Source organism: Amaranthus tricolor, chromosome 15, assembly GCF_026212465.1.
Source record: "Amaranthus tricolor cultivar Red isolate AtriRed21 chromosome 15, ASM2621246v1, whole genome shotgun sequence".
In the NCBI taxonomy this organism is placed as follows: domain Eukaryota; kingdom Viridiplantae; phylum Streptophyta; class Magnoliopsida; order Caryophyllales; family Amaranthaceae; genus Amaranthus; species Amaranthus tricolor.
In genome coordinates this window covers 9,532,089-9,547,088 of record NC_080061.1, presented here as the reverse complement: position 1 = coordinate 9,547,088, position 15,000 = coordinate 9,532,089, and the positions used below count along the sequence as shown (strand labels likewise).

The 15,000-nt window shown below is 29.5% G+C and overlaps 2 protein-coding genes across 2 annotated transcripts in view; one reads left to right on the top strand and one right to left on the bottom strand.

Moving 5' to 3' along the window:
- The window catches only part of LOC130801914 (uncharacterized), a 9,540-nt gene extending 6,150 nt beyond the window's left edge, over positions 1-3,390 (top strand). The window contains exons 3-5 of the mRNA XM_057665853.1: positions 2,055-2,178; positions 2,288-2,395; positions 2,651-3,390. Of these exons, the coding sequence (XP_057521836.1) occupies positions 2,055-2,178; positions 2,288-2,395; positions 2,651-3,279 (861 nt within the window). The 3' untranslated portion in view covers positions 3,280-3,390. The remainder of the gene's footprint in view (positions 1-2,054; positions 2,179-2,287; positions 2,396-2,650) is intronic.
- A 2,538-nt stretch (positions 3,391-5,928) lies between these two features.
- Positions 5,929-12,101, bottom strand: LOC130801915 (homeobox-leucine zipper protein ATHB-20-like). The gene is made up of 3 exons (XM_057665854.1): positions 11,671-12,101; positions 9,788-10,248; positions 5,929-6,581 (listed from the first exon to the last, which is right to left on the bottom strand). The coding sequence occupies exons 1-3, from the start codon at positions 11,825-11,827 to the stop codon at positions 6,171-6,173; spliced, it is 1,029 nt and encodes a 342-aa protein (XP_057521837.1). The 5' UTR covers positions 11,828-12,101; the 3' UTR covers positions 5,929-6,170.
- Positions 12,102-15,000: the final 2,899 nt, after the last annotated feature.

Below are 15,000 nucleotides of genomic sequence, written 5' to 3'. Positions count from 1 at the left end.
ATATATATATATATATATATATATATATATATATTTAAGTTATAACATAATAGGAGTATAACCCTAAACACAGATTATTATATACCCAAAGATATAATACTATAACCCCAAGCGCATAATATTATAATCCCAAATACAAAACAATAATATACCCAACTATATAATGTTATAACCCCAACACAGATCATTATATACCCAACTATACGCCCATGTTTAGAAAGTTTAATAAAATTTTCTTTTTTGAAAATTAAAAGTTAAATCTGCCCAAACCTGAGATGTCTCTTACAGAGATGTCTCAAGTAAGAATTTGTGATCTTAAAATGACAAATATTCTATTATGGACAAACAAATAGAAACCACTCATTAGAATAATGTGAACAAAACTTTTAAAGATGGAGGGAGTATCTAAAATTGAAATTACTATACTAAGCTATGCTTTTTTGTGGGATAGCTTATGATTTATTGACAAATATAAATAAATTTTACTTTTTTATGAAATTTTTTTAGTCGAAATTTAGACTAGTAATTCTTGGGCAAAACCAACTGCTATTTCTAAGCTTTATATTCATCTTATTTATTTAAGGCAATTAAACATAAATTGACAAATGGAATTATGCATATTATTAAGTAAAAAATTTTCAATTATACAACATTCACTTTATTATTGACTTTTAACTCGGATCTTTTGATTTCATCTATTTTGTCTCTAGTTGATCGTTGCCATGACTTTAATTTTATACTCGCTCCATTTTAATGATTTTGTCTTATTTTCTTATTTTTCCATTTCTTTCGCTTTGTCCCATTTCCTTATTTGTAAGGTACTTTTAAATTTTAATAATATTACCTTTGCTTTACCTTCCTTGTGGTTCCCTTCACTTTTTTGTACTTTACTAATAATTTAACAAATTATATACTTTATAATATCCCCTCCACTTTCTTAAACTTTTTGTTGAAATGAAATAGACAAAATTATTGAAACCGACTACAAGATTATTGACTAAAAAACATTCTAGAATAATCTTATTTCATTCACATTTTCAAAAAATACTTTCGTGGGACAATTGTCCACTCCATTTTGCGCAAGAGTTATTCGGAATTAACGAAAATGTGAATTATATACTGATCTATTTTTGTACATGTAACAAGCTAAAACGAACAAAAAGCATATGTAGGATATAAATCACAGTGAAGTAATCCTTAGCGTTGCTTGGGATCCCGAATTTTGTTGACGATTATTAAAGCCTAAATGGACAATCAAAACAGCTAATCTGATTCCAATGCTTGACAACAGTCAAAATAGTTAGAAATCCCAGCCCAGTAAATATGCTTTTGATCTGGTCTTTTGAGATTCGGATCTTGTGTATGCTTGTGTCCACCACATGAATCACATGCACTTCAAGAACAAATCTTGTTCGTGCTTCTAGTAGACAATGTTAGGTATGAAAGGTAACATGACTATTTGCTTTGATTAGTAATTTTTCTATTTTGTAGTGGGTCGGGGCAATCCAGCATCGATCTGATAGAGGAGAGTTTAAAAAGGTTCTTTGAAATGGTATTAAAAGCCAACATGACAAATGATAAATTTGATATTGGGCTTATACTCAAGACACACAAAAGAGGAGAGTTGATTGTACACAAGCCCAATGAGCTTCCATTCTAAAACCAATTGATATTAAGAGAAGTAGCCCATCAAGTATATATTTTAGTCAACCACTTTCTAATTTTTTCGATGTGGGATCACATGTGGGTTATTTTCCAACAACAAACCATTGACTTAAGCTTTTGATTGAATTGGTCTCTCAATAAGGCCTACCTAAGCCATGCATGGTTCATGTTATTTGAATGAAAATCCTATTAATATTGAATTGTATAACATATAACATAGAAGAATAGTAGCCGAGTTGGCTTAGCACACAAAGAGATAAGTGTCCGGTCCACACTAAGATATTCTTTTGGGGTCAAGACTTTAGCTTTGTTGTTATAAAGATCTGGTGACAATTTTAAAGCACATATCCAACTGTAATATTTAGTAAAACATTTTCTTGTAATAACAGAATGATTCAACATACTTTGGTGCTATTGTTGGGCGTGTGGCCAACAGAATTGCTGGTGCACAGTTCACCTATGATGGAATACACTACAAACTCCACGCAAATGAGGGCAAAAACATTCTTCATGGTGAACCCTGTTTTTCTTTACATTTGAATCATTTCCGGTTTTGTACTTTCATCATAATAAAAACTTCTGCTTGTTTGACACTTCCAACGACAAAATTATCACTTAACAGGTGGTCCGAAGGGATTCAGTCGTGTTATCTGGAAGGTGAAGAATTACTACCCCAAAGCTTCGTCTCCATCTATTACATTCACTTACTTCAGTTATGATGGAGAACAAGGTTAGTCCCTTCTCGGTCATTTCTACGCTTTCAGTCGTGCGTAGAATGTACGCTTCTGAATATCATGAAAAATATGAAGCAAAGTATCATATTTGCGGGTCTTACTGAGATCGGATGTCTAGACATGTAAGGATTGGTCTCACTCTCGTGTTCTGAGTTTCTTACGAATTTCATCCCAAACCGTTTCTAAACAATACTTGAATTCGAGCACATTAATATTGTTCTTCTATATTAACCGGAAGAAAAAACTTGCAGGATTCCCCGGAAATCTAAAGGTTAGAGTAACATACAGAATAGTACAAGGAAACCATTTGTCGGTAGCAATGAGAGCGAAGGCTATAAATAAGCCAACCCCAGTTAATCTAGCCCAACACACATACTGGAACCTTGGAGGTCACAATAGTGGCAACATCTTAGCTCACGAAGTTCAGATCTTTGCCTCCCAAATCACACCAGTTGATGATAGCCTCATCCCGACAGGCAAGTTTGAGAAAGTAAAGGGAACGCCATACGATTTTCTCAAGCCCCGAACAGTAGGAAGCAGGATCAAGGATCTTCCAAAAGGGTATGACATAAATTATGTGCTCGATGTTCATAAGACGAAGACTACTGCTCTGACACCGGTTGCTGTTGTAAAAGAAACAAAATCGGGGAGAAAGATGGAATTGTGGGCAAATAAGCCAGGAGTCCAGTTTTATACAAGCAACATGCTTTATAATATGAAAGGTAAAGGAGGTTATGTGTATGGACCTCATGCTGCTCTATGTTTGGAAACTCAGGGGTTCCCTGATGCTGTAAATCATCCCAATTTCCCATCTGTGATGGTTTCTCCTGGGGGAAGTTATCGGCATTTCATGCTCTTCAAGTTTTCTACCACGAGCTAGTTATTTTGTGGTGATGAACGAAAGAATTCGCGTATTAGAGGTTGTCTTTTCTAAAAAAATTGATCTGGGTTGCTAATTGTATACTATAGGCAAATGCTTTTACTTGTTATACCTCTCTGATGTTATGATATGAACAATAAGATTCAATAAAATGGCCTGTATAACAAAACTAAAGCATCTATTCTTGGTATTATATTGAGAGGTTAAAGCTAAATGTTATATAGTGCAAAGTGATTGAATCGAAATAGTACATAAACGACAATTCAAAACATGATTTACGTTTCCTGTTTCTTATTTGCATCAAGATGCTAATTTGTTATATTCTTAGGATCACCAAGGCGATAAAAACACTACTCATACTGGAAGCAGAAAAGCGTTTGTGGCTCAATAGATAGAGCATCTGCATGTGGAGCAGAAAGTTTAGGGTTTGATCCCAACTGGAAGCAGGTATCAGTTGGGGAGTTTCTTGACTGCGCGCATCTCTCTTTACTCCCTCCTTGGGGGAACGGGTATGATTTGTTCGTATTTTTCAGGAAAAAGAAAAATCCTCCACCCGGACCGACCCTTGATTTGTCCGTATCTTTTAGGAAAAAGAAAAACCCTGCATCCGGACCTTGCCTTGTGTGGGATTCTGAGAGTGTCCTTTACCCTTTTATTATGGTTATATATGCTGCTTATGATGAATATTTTATTTGGATAACATCGTAGCTCTATCTTAACTTTTATTGGATTAACTTTAACGTTTTCTAAGTTTTTGAAACACAAAATTAACTTTGCTCTTGTAGTATTGAACTTGGTTTTGTGTAGCATTGGTTCATTAATATCATTCTCCCGAATTTTCCTTTTAGGTCATCTTTAGTAGACAAGACTCAAAATCGAAGACTTATATACTTCCTCCGATTCATTATAGTTGCTATTGATAATGATATTTTTCCGCCCAATATGTTATAATCGGGTGTGAGTATTTGAAGGGAGGAAGTATGATTGTTAGTGATGCATCCAATAAGCTGTCCTATTCCTCGTTGTGATCATTGCAAACAAGAAAAATAACAGAGCTCTGAAGTGTGATATCCCACAACCAACCAGGGGTTGGTGTCTGTCTTGTCATGTACTCATGTGTAGTCACTTTCCTCAAAGTTAGACCTGATTGCAGAATTATCATGGTATATTTTCTGTCTCTTTAACACCCTAGCTTTAAAACCCTTATCTAAGTGTTTTCACTTGAGGTGCCCAAAGGTCTTAATAGACTAGGCTGGGAAGGACTATTTCCGTTTGACCCCCCTAACCTGAAAATCTAAACCAAAACCGTAAGTCATCCGACCCAAAAATCCGAACCAAAACTGAAAATTACCTGACCTGAAAATATGTTATTTTTAAGTTTATTGATCCGACATTACTCGATTCTATCGCGACAATTTTGGGACGCCGGCCATATGACATAGTAAAAGTACAAATATTGATGCTTAAAAAGTGTTTCAAAAGGACAAACAAGGATGCTAAATGTCAATTATCGACAACAAAAAGCTTTGTGAATCGATACTATGACATAAAATTTGGCGTATTGATAACAAATAGTGATGAGAAAATGCAATACAAATATAAATAGTCCCACTAAAAAGTGTCGCAAACATAAACAAAAAATGACAGTTTAACGTGTCCTACTAAATGAGAATTGTGACGTTTTTTCAGAGCGTCAGTAAATATTGACATTAATAATATCAACGCTTTCATGAAACGACGCTAAGTTATATCACGTTGCTTTTAAGCGTCCCATCATGTCAAAAAAAGCGTCTCATAATGTCTTGTATTCTTAGTATTAAACGCAAATTCAGTTATGGATAAGTATTCCTGCAATTTTGTAAACTTTAGATTCAATGTGTTTTTGAATTCATAGTACTCCTAATCAAAATACTTCGCAAGAATATAATTTACGTCTCCTTTGTTTACTTCATAAGATGAACCAAAAGAGTTTTGACCAGGTTAAGTTGACTTTTGTTCACCAGGGATGCAAAATTCAGTCCATGCAGCTTTTGTTCACCATTTTGTTATTCATTAGCATAACCTTGACTTTTGACGAGGTTAAGTTGACTTTAACCTTTAACCAAGAAAATATATTGACTTTAACTTTTAACTATTATGTAAAATAATAGTTAATAAGGTTTTATTCAATATACATCATGACAACTAGGGGTGTTCAATGGGATGAATAAGGGTCTGGCCGGGGCAAGAACATTTGGGCCGGGCCGGATAAAGGCCCTTTAAACTCAATATATGGGCTTTACATGAGTCGGGCTTTACAAGTCCGGCTTGTTTTATTACTAAAAATTATTTTAATCCCCATTGATCAATTTGTAATAATTAAATAATAATTTTTAATAATTAAATGGTAGAAATGTTCATAATCTCATTGCCATTGTCGTTTATAATAATTAATTTATCTTTTAATTATGCTATTTACAAAGGCCCGTTTTTTACCTTTATTAAATTCTTTTATAACCCGCTTCATTTTAATTCTAATTGAGTCCATTTTCAGTTTGACTTATTTTTAACACGATCCTTACAAAAACCCTTTTAAAAACGAGTCGGATAAAGGCTCAAAAGAGGAGCCCGGCTGTTTAGCACACCTAATCACAACTATACACCAAGCAAAAGAAAAAAAACAAAAGCATTAACGGTATTTATTAATAAAAATAGGATACATATATGAAAGCTAGGAAATAAAAATCAAAATTTAAAATAAATTTAATTACACTAATTATATAGAAAATATGGTACTAACCATAAGACTTTTAATAACAATGATCAAGCAATGAAATAATTTTGATTACATTACTTGGCCAAAAACAAAAAAAAGTTGCATGCCATATATCATTTATTGTGAGGCGGCCTGCTTAATTGAGATTTTGGTGTTGCTCAGGCCACGCCCAAAAGGGTGGTGGCTGGTTTTCGATCTCAGCATTGCCACTACCACCACCACCAACACCACGGTTGGCCCCACCATAAATGGTGCAAAAGGTATTTAATTCTGGTTGTGGGTCCATTTTGGGACATTGAAGGTCTAATTCTGGTTTTGGAGATGGAGGTTGAAGGAGTTGAGTAATGGGGTTAGGAATGAAGGGATTTAAAGGGAATTGATCAAGTTTGTTTGATGGGTTAGAGGATAATGGACTTCCATTAGCTGTATTCAAGTTGATATCTGAACTTATCTCACTTCCATTGTTGCTCCAATAGCTTACTGTCTCTGCATTGTTTAGGTTGATGCCTCCATATTCTCTTGCTTCTCTGTTTCTTAGTGATATTAACTGCATTCATGGGAGATTACAAAAACCCTAGTCATCAAAACAATAGTACACCCTCCGAACCTTAAAAGTTGTTTTTATTTGTCATTTTAAGTTGCTCTATTTATTTATTTTATTAAGAATCTTTCTATTTATATCAAAATTTTTAGATATAATTAACTTTATTTATCCTCATTTTAATATTCCAATACTTATGATGATATGATCCCCACATAGTTTTCACTTATTTTATTTTAATATTTTTTATATTGCTTATGATTTCCACGTGTTTAATTTACTAATTTTGTTTGATAATTGTGTTTCTTATATTTTTTTCACTAATTTTATATTAATATTTTTTTAATATTTAATATGCTATTTTTTTATCGAATTTATTATTCAATAAAAAAATATATTTATAATTTAAAATTTTTATTTTCTTAATTTCATAAATATTTGTTGTGAAAACAACTTATTTGAAATAGAGGGTGTAATTCAACAATGAATTACATACGTTTGATTCGTAATGATTAATGCATGCACTCCTTTTTTGTTGCTTACTATAAGTCAAAGTTAAAGTTAATTTTCTGAATTATTAGTGGATCAAATGGTTATTTTCTTACTATTTTCTATTAGTTAATTATTTGTTATAATAAGACATCAAGCTAAACTGATGTTTAAGACTTAAAATATATTCGTACTCATTAGCTTGTATTTTTCAAAATAATCACTTTAAAATTAAAAGTAATCACTTTAATATATTAAATGTATATTGAGATGGTCTCACCATTAGACCATCTCATTTAAAAATTTATGATAATTTATTATAAAACAGCGCATCTCATATGCAGCCGACTCAATATTAGGATGCGGCATGTGAGACAGTCCACTATAACTATATTGTTTAAAAGTGCTCATATATAGCTTAAAATGCGTCACGTATAACTCAAAACTGAGCGCACACAGTTTTAAATCATTTATAGCCTAAAATTGACCACATGGTGCTTACTATTGACCTCTTCCATGACACTTTAATTAAATGAGAATAATAATCTATTAGTGGAAAAATTATATAGTAATAACGATCACTTACACTTTAATACTGATCACATATACCTTAAGAATGTACATGTAAATGATAAATAAAATATATAGAGTAAACTTACATCTACAAAACAAGTACATATATAGCTTAAAACCAACTATATATATATATTAAAATCAGTCATATATATGGCTTGCATTGGACTCGTCAAATTAATGAAAGGGTCAAAAAAAATTATATTTATAAAAGTTTATAAATAATCACTTTACAACAATAAGTGTACACTGACTCATCTAATGGACCTTCTAGTCAACAACAAGAACTAATTACGAAGATGCCAATAACTTTGCATAATTATTTTGCACGGCTAGTTTATTGATAAATTATAATTTGTCTTTAGAGGAATTCAACAAGATCCATATATTTATATCTAATTGTAATTTGAGATAGTTATCTATATGATTCAAAAACATTAATAATTATTAACTCCAATCTCATTTATCCCTTAATCAAAAACTCTAATATATGCCAAAAATCATTTTTCCAGAGTGTTTGGTATTACGAGTGAAAATGTAATGGAAAGGAAATTTAAAAGAAAGGGTAAGGATAAGGTAGAGGGTTATTTTTTAAAGTTGTTTGGTATAGAAAAAAATTGAATAGAAAGGGTAATGGAAACACATTTTTAAAATTCTCATATATTCATTCCAATATTACTCACCATCTCACAAGTCAATAGAAAAAACTCATTTATGTCCAAGGTTTTCTCCACCTTATAAACCACCTCATAATTTCTAACAGTCAGTTATTTTGGTATGATTGGTTGTTTGAGGGAGAAAATTAATTGTTTCCCTAACTTTTGTAGAGGTAACAAAATACATGTAACCATTATCCTCAAGTAATGGTATTTGTTATTCAAGATTTAAAACAAATAACTAGTAAGGAATTTTGTTACTTGAATCCATTACCTGAGCATCAAAACACCATACTAAACGGCCCCTAAAATTTTAAAAAATACTCCCTCGATCACCATAAATTTGAACTCAATTTGAATTTGTCTTACCTACATTACACTGTTTTATTTAAGCAATAATTTCACTTATTTTGATTTTTTAATCTCAACCACAATCTTTAATTCTTTTGCTTTATTTCATTCATGGCACTCATTTCTCCCGCCATATACTTTTAGTTTTATTGTTAAGCGACAAATTAATATTACACCTAATACAAAAATTGTTATTTTATGTTATAAACAAGTATAATTACATTCTTTTATTTTATGATTGACTTAAGAAATGTTTACAATAAGTTCAATTTATAACTCGTTTTCATGAGATGGCATATGTAGCTCTTTGTATACACAATAATTAAAAAAAAAAAAAACATACTAATTTTAGCACCCTAATTATAATACTTCCTATAATTCTTATTTAATTTAATTATTTGATTTTAGTTATCGTCACTTTTAACTTATATTTTATTTTTAATCTACTGAATGTTAAAATATAGTTAATGAAATGAAATCTTGTTTAATTCGTCTCAAAGAAAATTTTATTATTATTAATTTTTTATAAATATTAATTATGCACAATTAGAGCTAGATATTTAAAATTAAATTAGTGCAATTGAATAGGGTACAAAATAAGACAATTGGATAAATTGAGAGAGCATAATTTAATACTTATAGTTTCCCACAAGGAGTATTTTTCTTCTAACTTTATTTAAATATTTTTATGATATTTACAGTCCATATATTTTCCATTAAATTTATTTTGAAATTTATTGTAATGTCTGTGCTCCCTATAATTTTTTTCAACTAATCATATTATATATATATTTATATAATAATAATAATAATAATAATAATAATAATAATAATAATAATAATCTGTCCTCCTTGATTTACATCAAAGAAAAAGATGATAATTTTAAAAAAAGTGATGATAAATGAAGAGAGAACGAGTTGTGTCGATGAAATTAAAAAAGAGTTAACATGTATAAATGAGATTAAAAGAAAATGGTAAATTATTGTCCTAATGCAAATTAATTGAGATGGACTAAAATAAAAAAATGCAGCAAATTCAATAAAACAAAAGAAATACATATATTTTTACCATAAAAAATTAACTTTTCTTTATTTCCGAACATTCCTAACCAGAGCAATCACGAAAAGGAAAATAGAGGTTACCTCAGCATGAAGCTTCTTATTATGAGAAAGAAGAGAATGATTATCAGCCTTAAGAGCATCAAATTGTCTCTTCAACAACCCATAATCCTTTTCAAGTTGTTTAGTCTTCCATCTTGCCCTTCTATTTTGAAACCAAATTGCTACTTGTCTTGGTTGTAATCCAATTGCTTTAGCCAATTGCAGTTTCCTTTCAGGATCCAACTTATTTCCTTCCTCAAAATTCTTCTCTAATGTCTTCACTTGCTCCATATTTAATCTCTTTTTCTTTTCCCCTCCTCCTCCTGGCCCCACCACCAACACCTGTGATCCGTCGTCTGATACCTCATCTTGATCTGCTCCATGATCATGATTTTCATCTTCATGATCATGGTTATGATGATCTATTGGATATTGATGGTATTCTGGAAATGATGATATTGGTCTATTCATCATGGCCAAGGCTGGCACTCCAGCTGTTCCATCTGCAAACATAACCAACTAATTATTCATTTCATTTTTTAAAGTTGTTCATGGTTGATATTATTTATTTAGTAATAAGCATTAAACTTATAGTCCTTCCTATTCACTTTAAGTCTCCCATTTACTTTTAAATATCTTTAATTAGTAAAAATTATAAAAAGTTGATATTAATAAAGATTACAATAGACGAATCAAACAAGATCTTAATTGACTATATTTTAACTTATAAATCAAAAATAAAACACATAATAAGAGTGATTAGTAAATAGTGTTGAAAAACTAATTGACACATTTAAAATATTATAAATATGTATTAAGAATATTGAAAGCAGACATTAACGGCTTGTTTGGTTAGTGGTACTAAATGATGTTTTATAATGTAAAATTTCATCAAAATTTACATGTCATTCCTATTGTAATCAAACTTTGATCACAAAAAAATCATTTTGTTTACAAATTTCCATTACCACTTAATATCACTTTTTCAATGGTGCATTGGAATGAATTATTTTTCCAATGGTGCATTGGAATGAATTATACGAAGAAAATGAGATGATTGAAGTTGGACTAGCATAACCATTAAAGTAGCCATGAGATTTTTCAACCAAAACTACACTAATTTTCACTTTCATTACCACCGTTTATTACCATGTACTAAACAGCAGACTGTAAGGAAGAATTAAAGATAACATAAGTAGGCATTAAAAACACGGTAAGTAGACATAAATTATTAATAGATTGGACCTAAAATACGTCTCTCATAGAGAGAGTCTCTCAAGAGACTGTTAAAATAAAATTATTGAAAAAATATCAGAATTACAATTATTTAAAAAATATTTAAATAAAATTAATTAAAAACATATAGTGACCACATACACAATATAAATATAGTAAAAAAATATATACGAATTATATTATGCTAATGTAAAACTGCACAATAGCACGTTAGCAGAGAACAAAAGTCATGGGTAACAATAGATAGCCAACCGAGAATAGTTGTACTTAAAAGTATATAATATATATTTTAGAGTCTTAATCATAAGCTTAAAATTTTTGGTTTCGTTTGTTTCTTGATATGATGTCAGAGCTAACTTCAATGAGGTTATAATTTTGAATTTCAATCATATCTCAAATTAAATTCAAGTGGAAAATTTCACACCAAATATAAAGAGGGTTTGATTTGCATCTACACTTTTATCATAAAGGACTTTTGTGCGAGAGAATGTATAAATTTTTGGTTGAATTGATTTCTTGACGGTACCTGAAGTTGAAGTTGTGTACTAAAGCATAGAATTAGCCCCACATAATAGTAGTTATAATATCCGTATTTCATGTACGACAATATATACAGAAAGAAAACAGCAAATTTAGTGCAATAATGAATCTAATGCAATAGTTGTATATATGTAAGAGAAAGAGGGGACCTTGGAATTGTTGGGGAGGACATGAAGAGAGGATGTTAAGAGATATAGATGATGAATCCTCATGATGATGATGATCTTCACTAAAATCATGATGATGATGATGATGATTGTTATGATACATCATGTAATCTTGGGATAAGAAAGCCATTTCTCTCATTTAATATAGATGAATTTATTTGATAAGAGAATATAATTATGAAGAAAGAAAAGGAAATCTAGAAATAGATAGAGGAGAAAGAGGAGGAAGAAGAATATGAGAATGAGAAAGGATGATAATAATGATAGGTGATGATGATAAAAGAAGAGTAAGAGGGTCTGAGGTTTTGCATGTGAATAAATTTGAGTGAAAAGGAAATGTGCAGCGAAGCATCAGAGGTACTTTTGATGAGAGAGAAAATGACGTTCACAACATCACAACTTCTCAATTTCAGTAATGGATCGGATGTGACTTCTTATACCTTCTATCACTTCTTTTGCTACTTGATGTGGTCACCCTGCTCCGTAACCTTCTTATCTCCTTTCATAATAATATAGATTATTTTTATTTTTTTAAATAATAATTTTCTTTTTTACGTTGTTTTTCTTCGTTTTACTATATTTATTATATTTGACTTTTTATGCTTTTTAATATATTATTTCAATTATTTATATATTGAATTATGCACAAAATCTAAAAATTATAAAATTAAAAGTTAATTATATGAAAGCATGCAATTAGACGATTCAAAAAATATTCCACTTGCATATATTTATCTTTCTTACATATAAGCCGTAATACATAAAATAAACTTAAATGATAAATAGGATCTAAAATCGTAATGCAACGAGTATTTCAGAACGGATGAAGTATTTCAATAAGCCAATCGTTAAACTCGTTGTAACTTGTAACTTATAACTTTGTACGACTCAGTGTTGATGACATAAATTGCCTTTTATATCTTATAGTGGCAGTGACCTGAGATTATTATTGTGATATTTTACTTACATGAGGTCAATTTGGAGTAATGAAAAATTTTTAGGTCATTCGTTTTACAAATAAGACTCTGCCAAATTTTTTTATTAATTTAATTCAGTACGTTAATGCTACCCATGATTTTGATTTTTAGATCCCCTACAGAGTATGAATATACAATTTCAGGAGTAAATATACAACATCAAATGGTACAAATGTTAAAAAATGGTGAAAAGATGAAAATTGTCTAAAAGATATTCAAAAAAAATATTAGTTTCTTTTATATTAGATCCTTTCATCATAAGACGGACCTATATAATAAGTTTATGTCTCTAATTGATTATTTTAAGATTATACACATTCCTCCATTTCTTAAAGTTGTTCTCACGAAAAATCTTTATGAAAATTAAGAAAAATAGAATATTTTGGATAGCGAATATATTATTTTATTGAATAATAAATTTAATAAACAAAAAGTGGAGATTAAAAGCATTCAAAATATTAAAATAAAATAATTAAAAAATATAAAGACCACAACTATTAAAAATATATTTTAATAAAGTTAGTGTAAAACATGCGGGGATCATTTGAAATATAAAAATATTAAAATAAAGTTAGTGAAAAATACGAGAATACTATTAGCATTATTAAAATATTAAAATAAGGATGAACAAAGTTAATTATGTCAAAAAATTGTGATATAAACAGAAAGATTCCTAATGAAAACAACAAAGTAAAACGACAAATGATGAGAACAACAACAGATCGGGGTAAATGATCACTTTAAGCTAATATTTGATCTCTTTAAGACTAAAATGACAAATGAGAACAACAAGGATAATTGAGTCTGTTTTATTTATTTTGTTTCAATTCTATTTTTGAAGAACCGATAATCAATTTCTTCTAATTTCATTCATATATTTTAACTTTCTTTAAATTTATCCACACATTTCATTTTTTGTCTTCATTTATTACCAAATATGCACATTTTTTTTAAACACAAAAATTTGTATGCAATGGTTGCATGGGCGCAACCACCCATAAATGAGTCAAATAGCCCATGGTCCATTTTTTAAATATTTTTTTACACGTTTATACAAAATTTAAAACATAAAAGATCAAATTGCAGATCTAAAAGGCCAAATCTAAGACTTAAAGACCGATTCGAAAATTTATGTCTATTTAATTTAGTTCTTAAATCAGGTATTATAATTTTTGAAAAAAAAAATTCCAATTTCAAGAATTAAAAACCAAACGCAAGGATTGGAAGAATAATTCCAACGTTATCTTGAAGTCGATCTTTTAAGTCTTTTAAGTCATAAATTTAAATGTAAAGTTAAAAAGGACAAAAATAATATTGTATAATAAATTCTGGGTTACTTGGTTTATGATACATAGCTAGAATCTAAACAAGGGAAGGAAAAAAATACTGAAGTACTTATGATTAGGAATATCTAAATACTGCATGCAACTTCATGATTGAAACTCTAATGTACAGTAATTGTGTAATTGTCAGATCTTCGTAACATACATTTTTAATGCAGATTCAATTTACATTTGTTTTAAAATAATTACTTCTATCTTTAAATTAATTATTTATAGTTTTAAAGTGATTATTTTTAAAATTTTATAATGATCAATTAAATAGGCTTTAAAGTACTCAATTAAAAAAATAGGCTAATTTTATAATTCCGTCTTATGATAAGATCGTCTCATACAAAAATAGTAGATTATTCATTAGTTATTGAAAAGGCTACCGGCTAACAAAGAATACAACTCTAAATGACTAAGCTGAAAAACTCTAATTTTTCATATAATATAACAAGCTAAATCATCCATAAACATAGTATGTACATGTTTTTACTTTCAAATAATAATAATAATAATAATAATAATAATAATAATAATAATAATAATAATAATAATATATAAAAGAGTCAGAGCATGTTTTGAAGTGTTTCAACTTACAAGGGTAGCCCCCATGAAAATGTTAAGACATGCAAGGCAAAGGCAATATTGAACCACATGAATTAAGAATTAATGAATGGTGGAATAAAATAAAATACAATAAAAATAAAATAAAATAAAATAAAATAATATAAAATTCCAATAAGCCATGAGATCCCATGTTTCATCACAAGGCAGTTTCATTGAAGAGCTAGCAATTAGCGTTGCATCATGTGTTGGTGTGAGTGGCAACCATTTTTGTTGTTTTGAAAATTATAAAATGTAAACCTACCATGTGACGGTGTGACGCCATTAGCTCATCTCCTTATTGTCTAGTTGTACCGTTTATGTCTTTTTAATTTTTAATACGTTAAATTTAATGAAGATAATATATATATATATATATATATATATATATATATATATATATA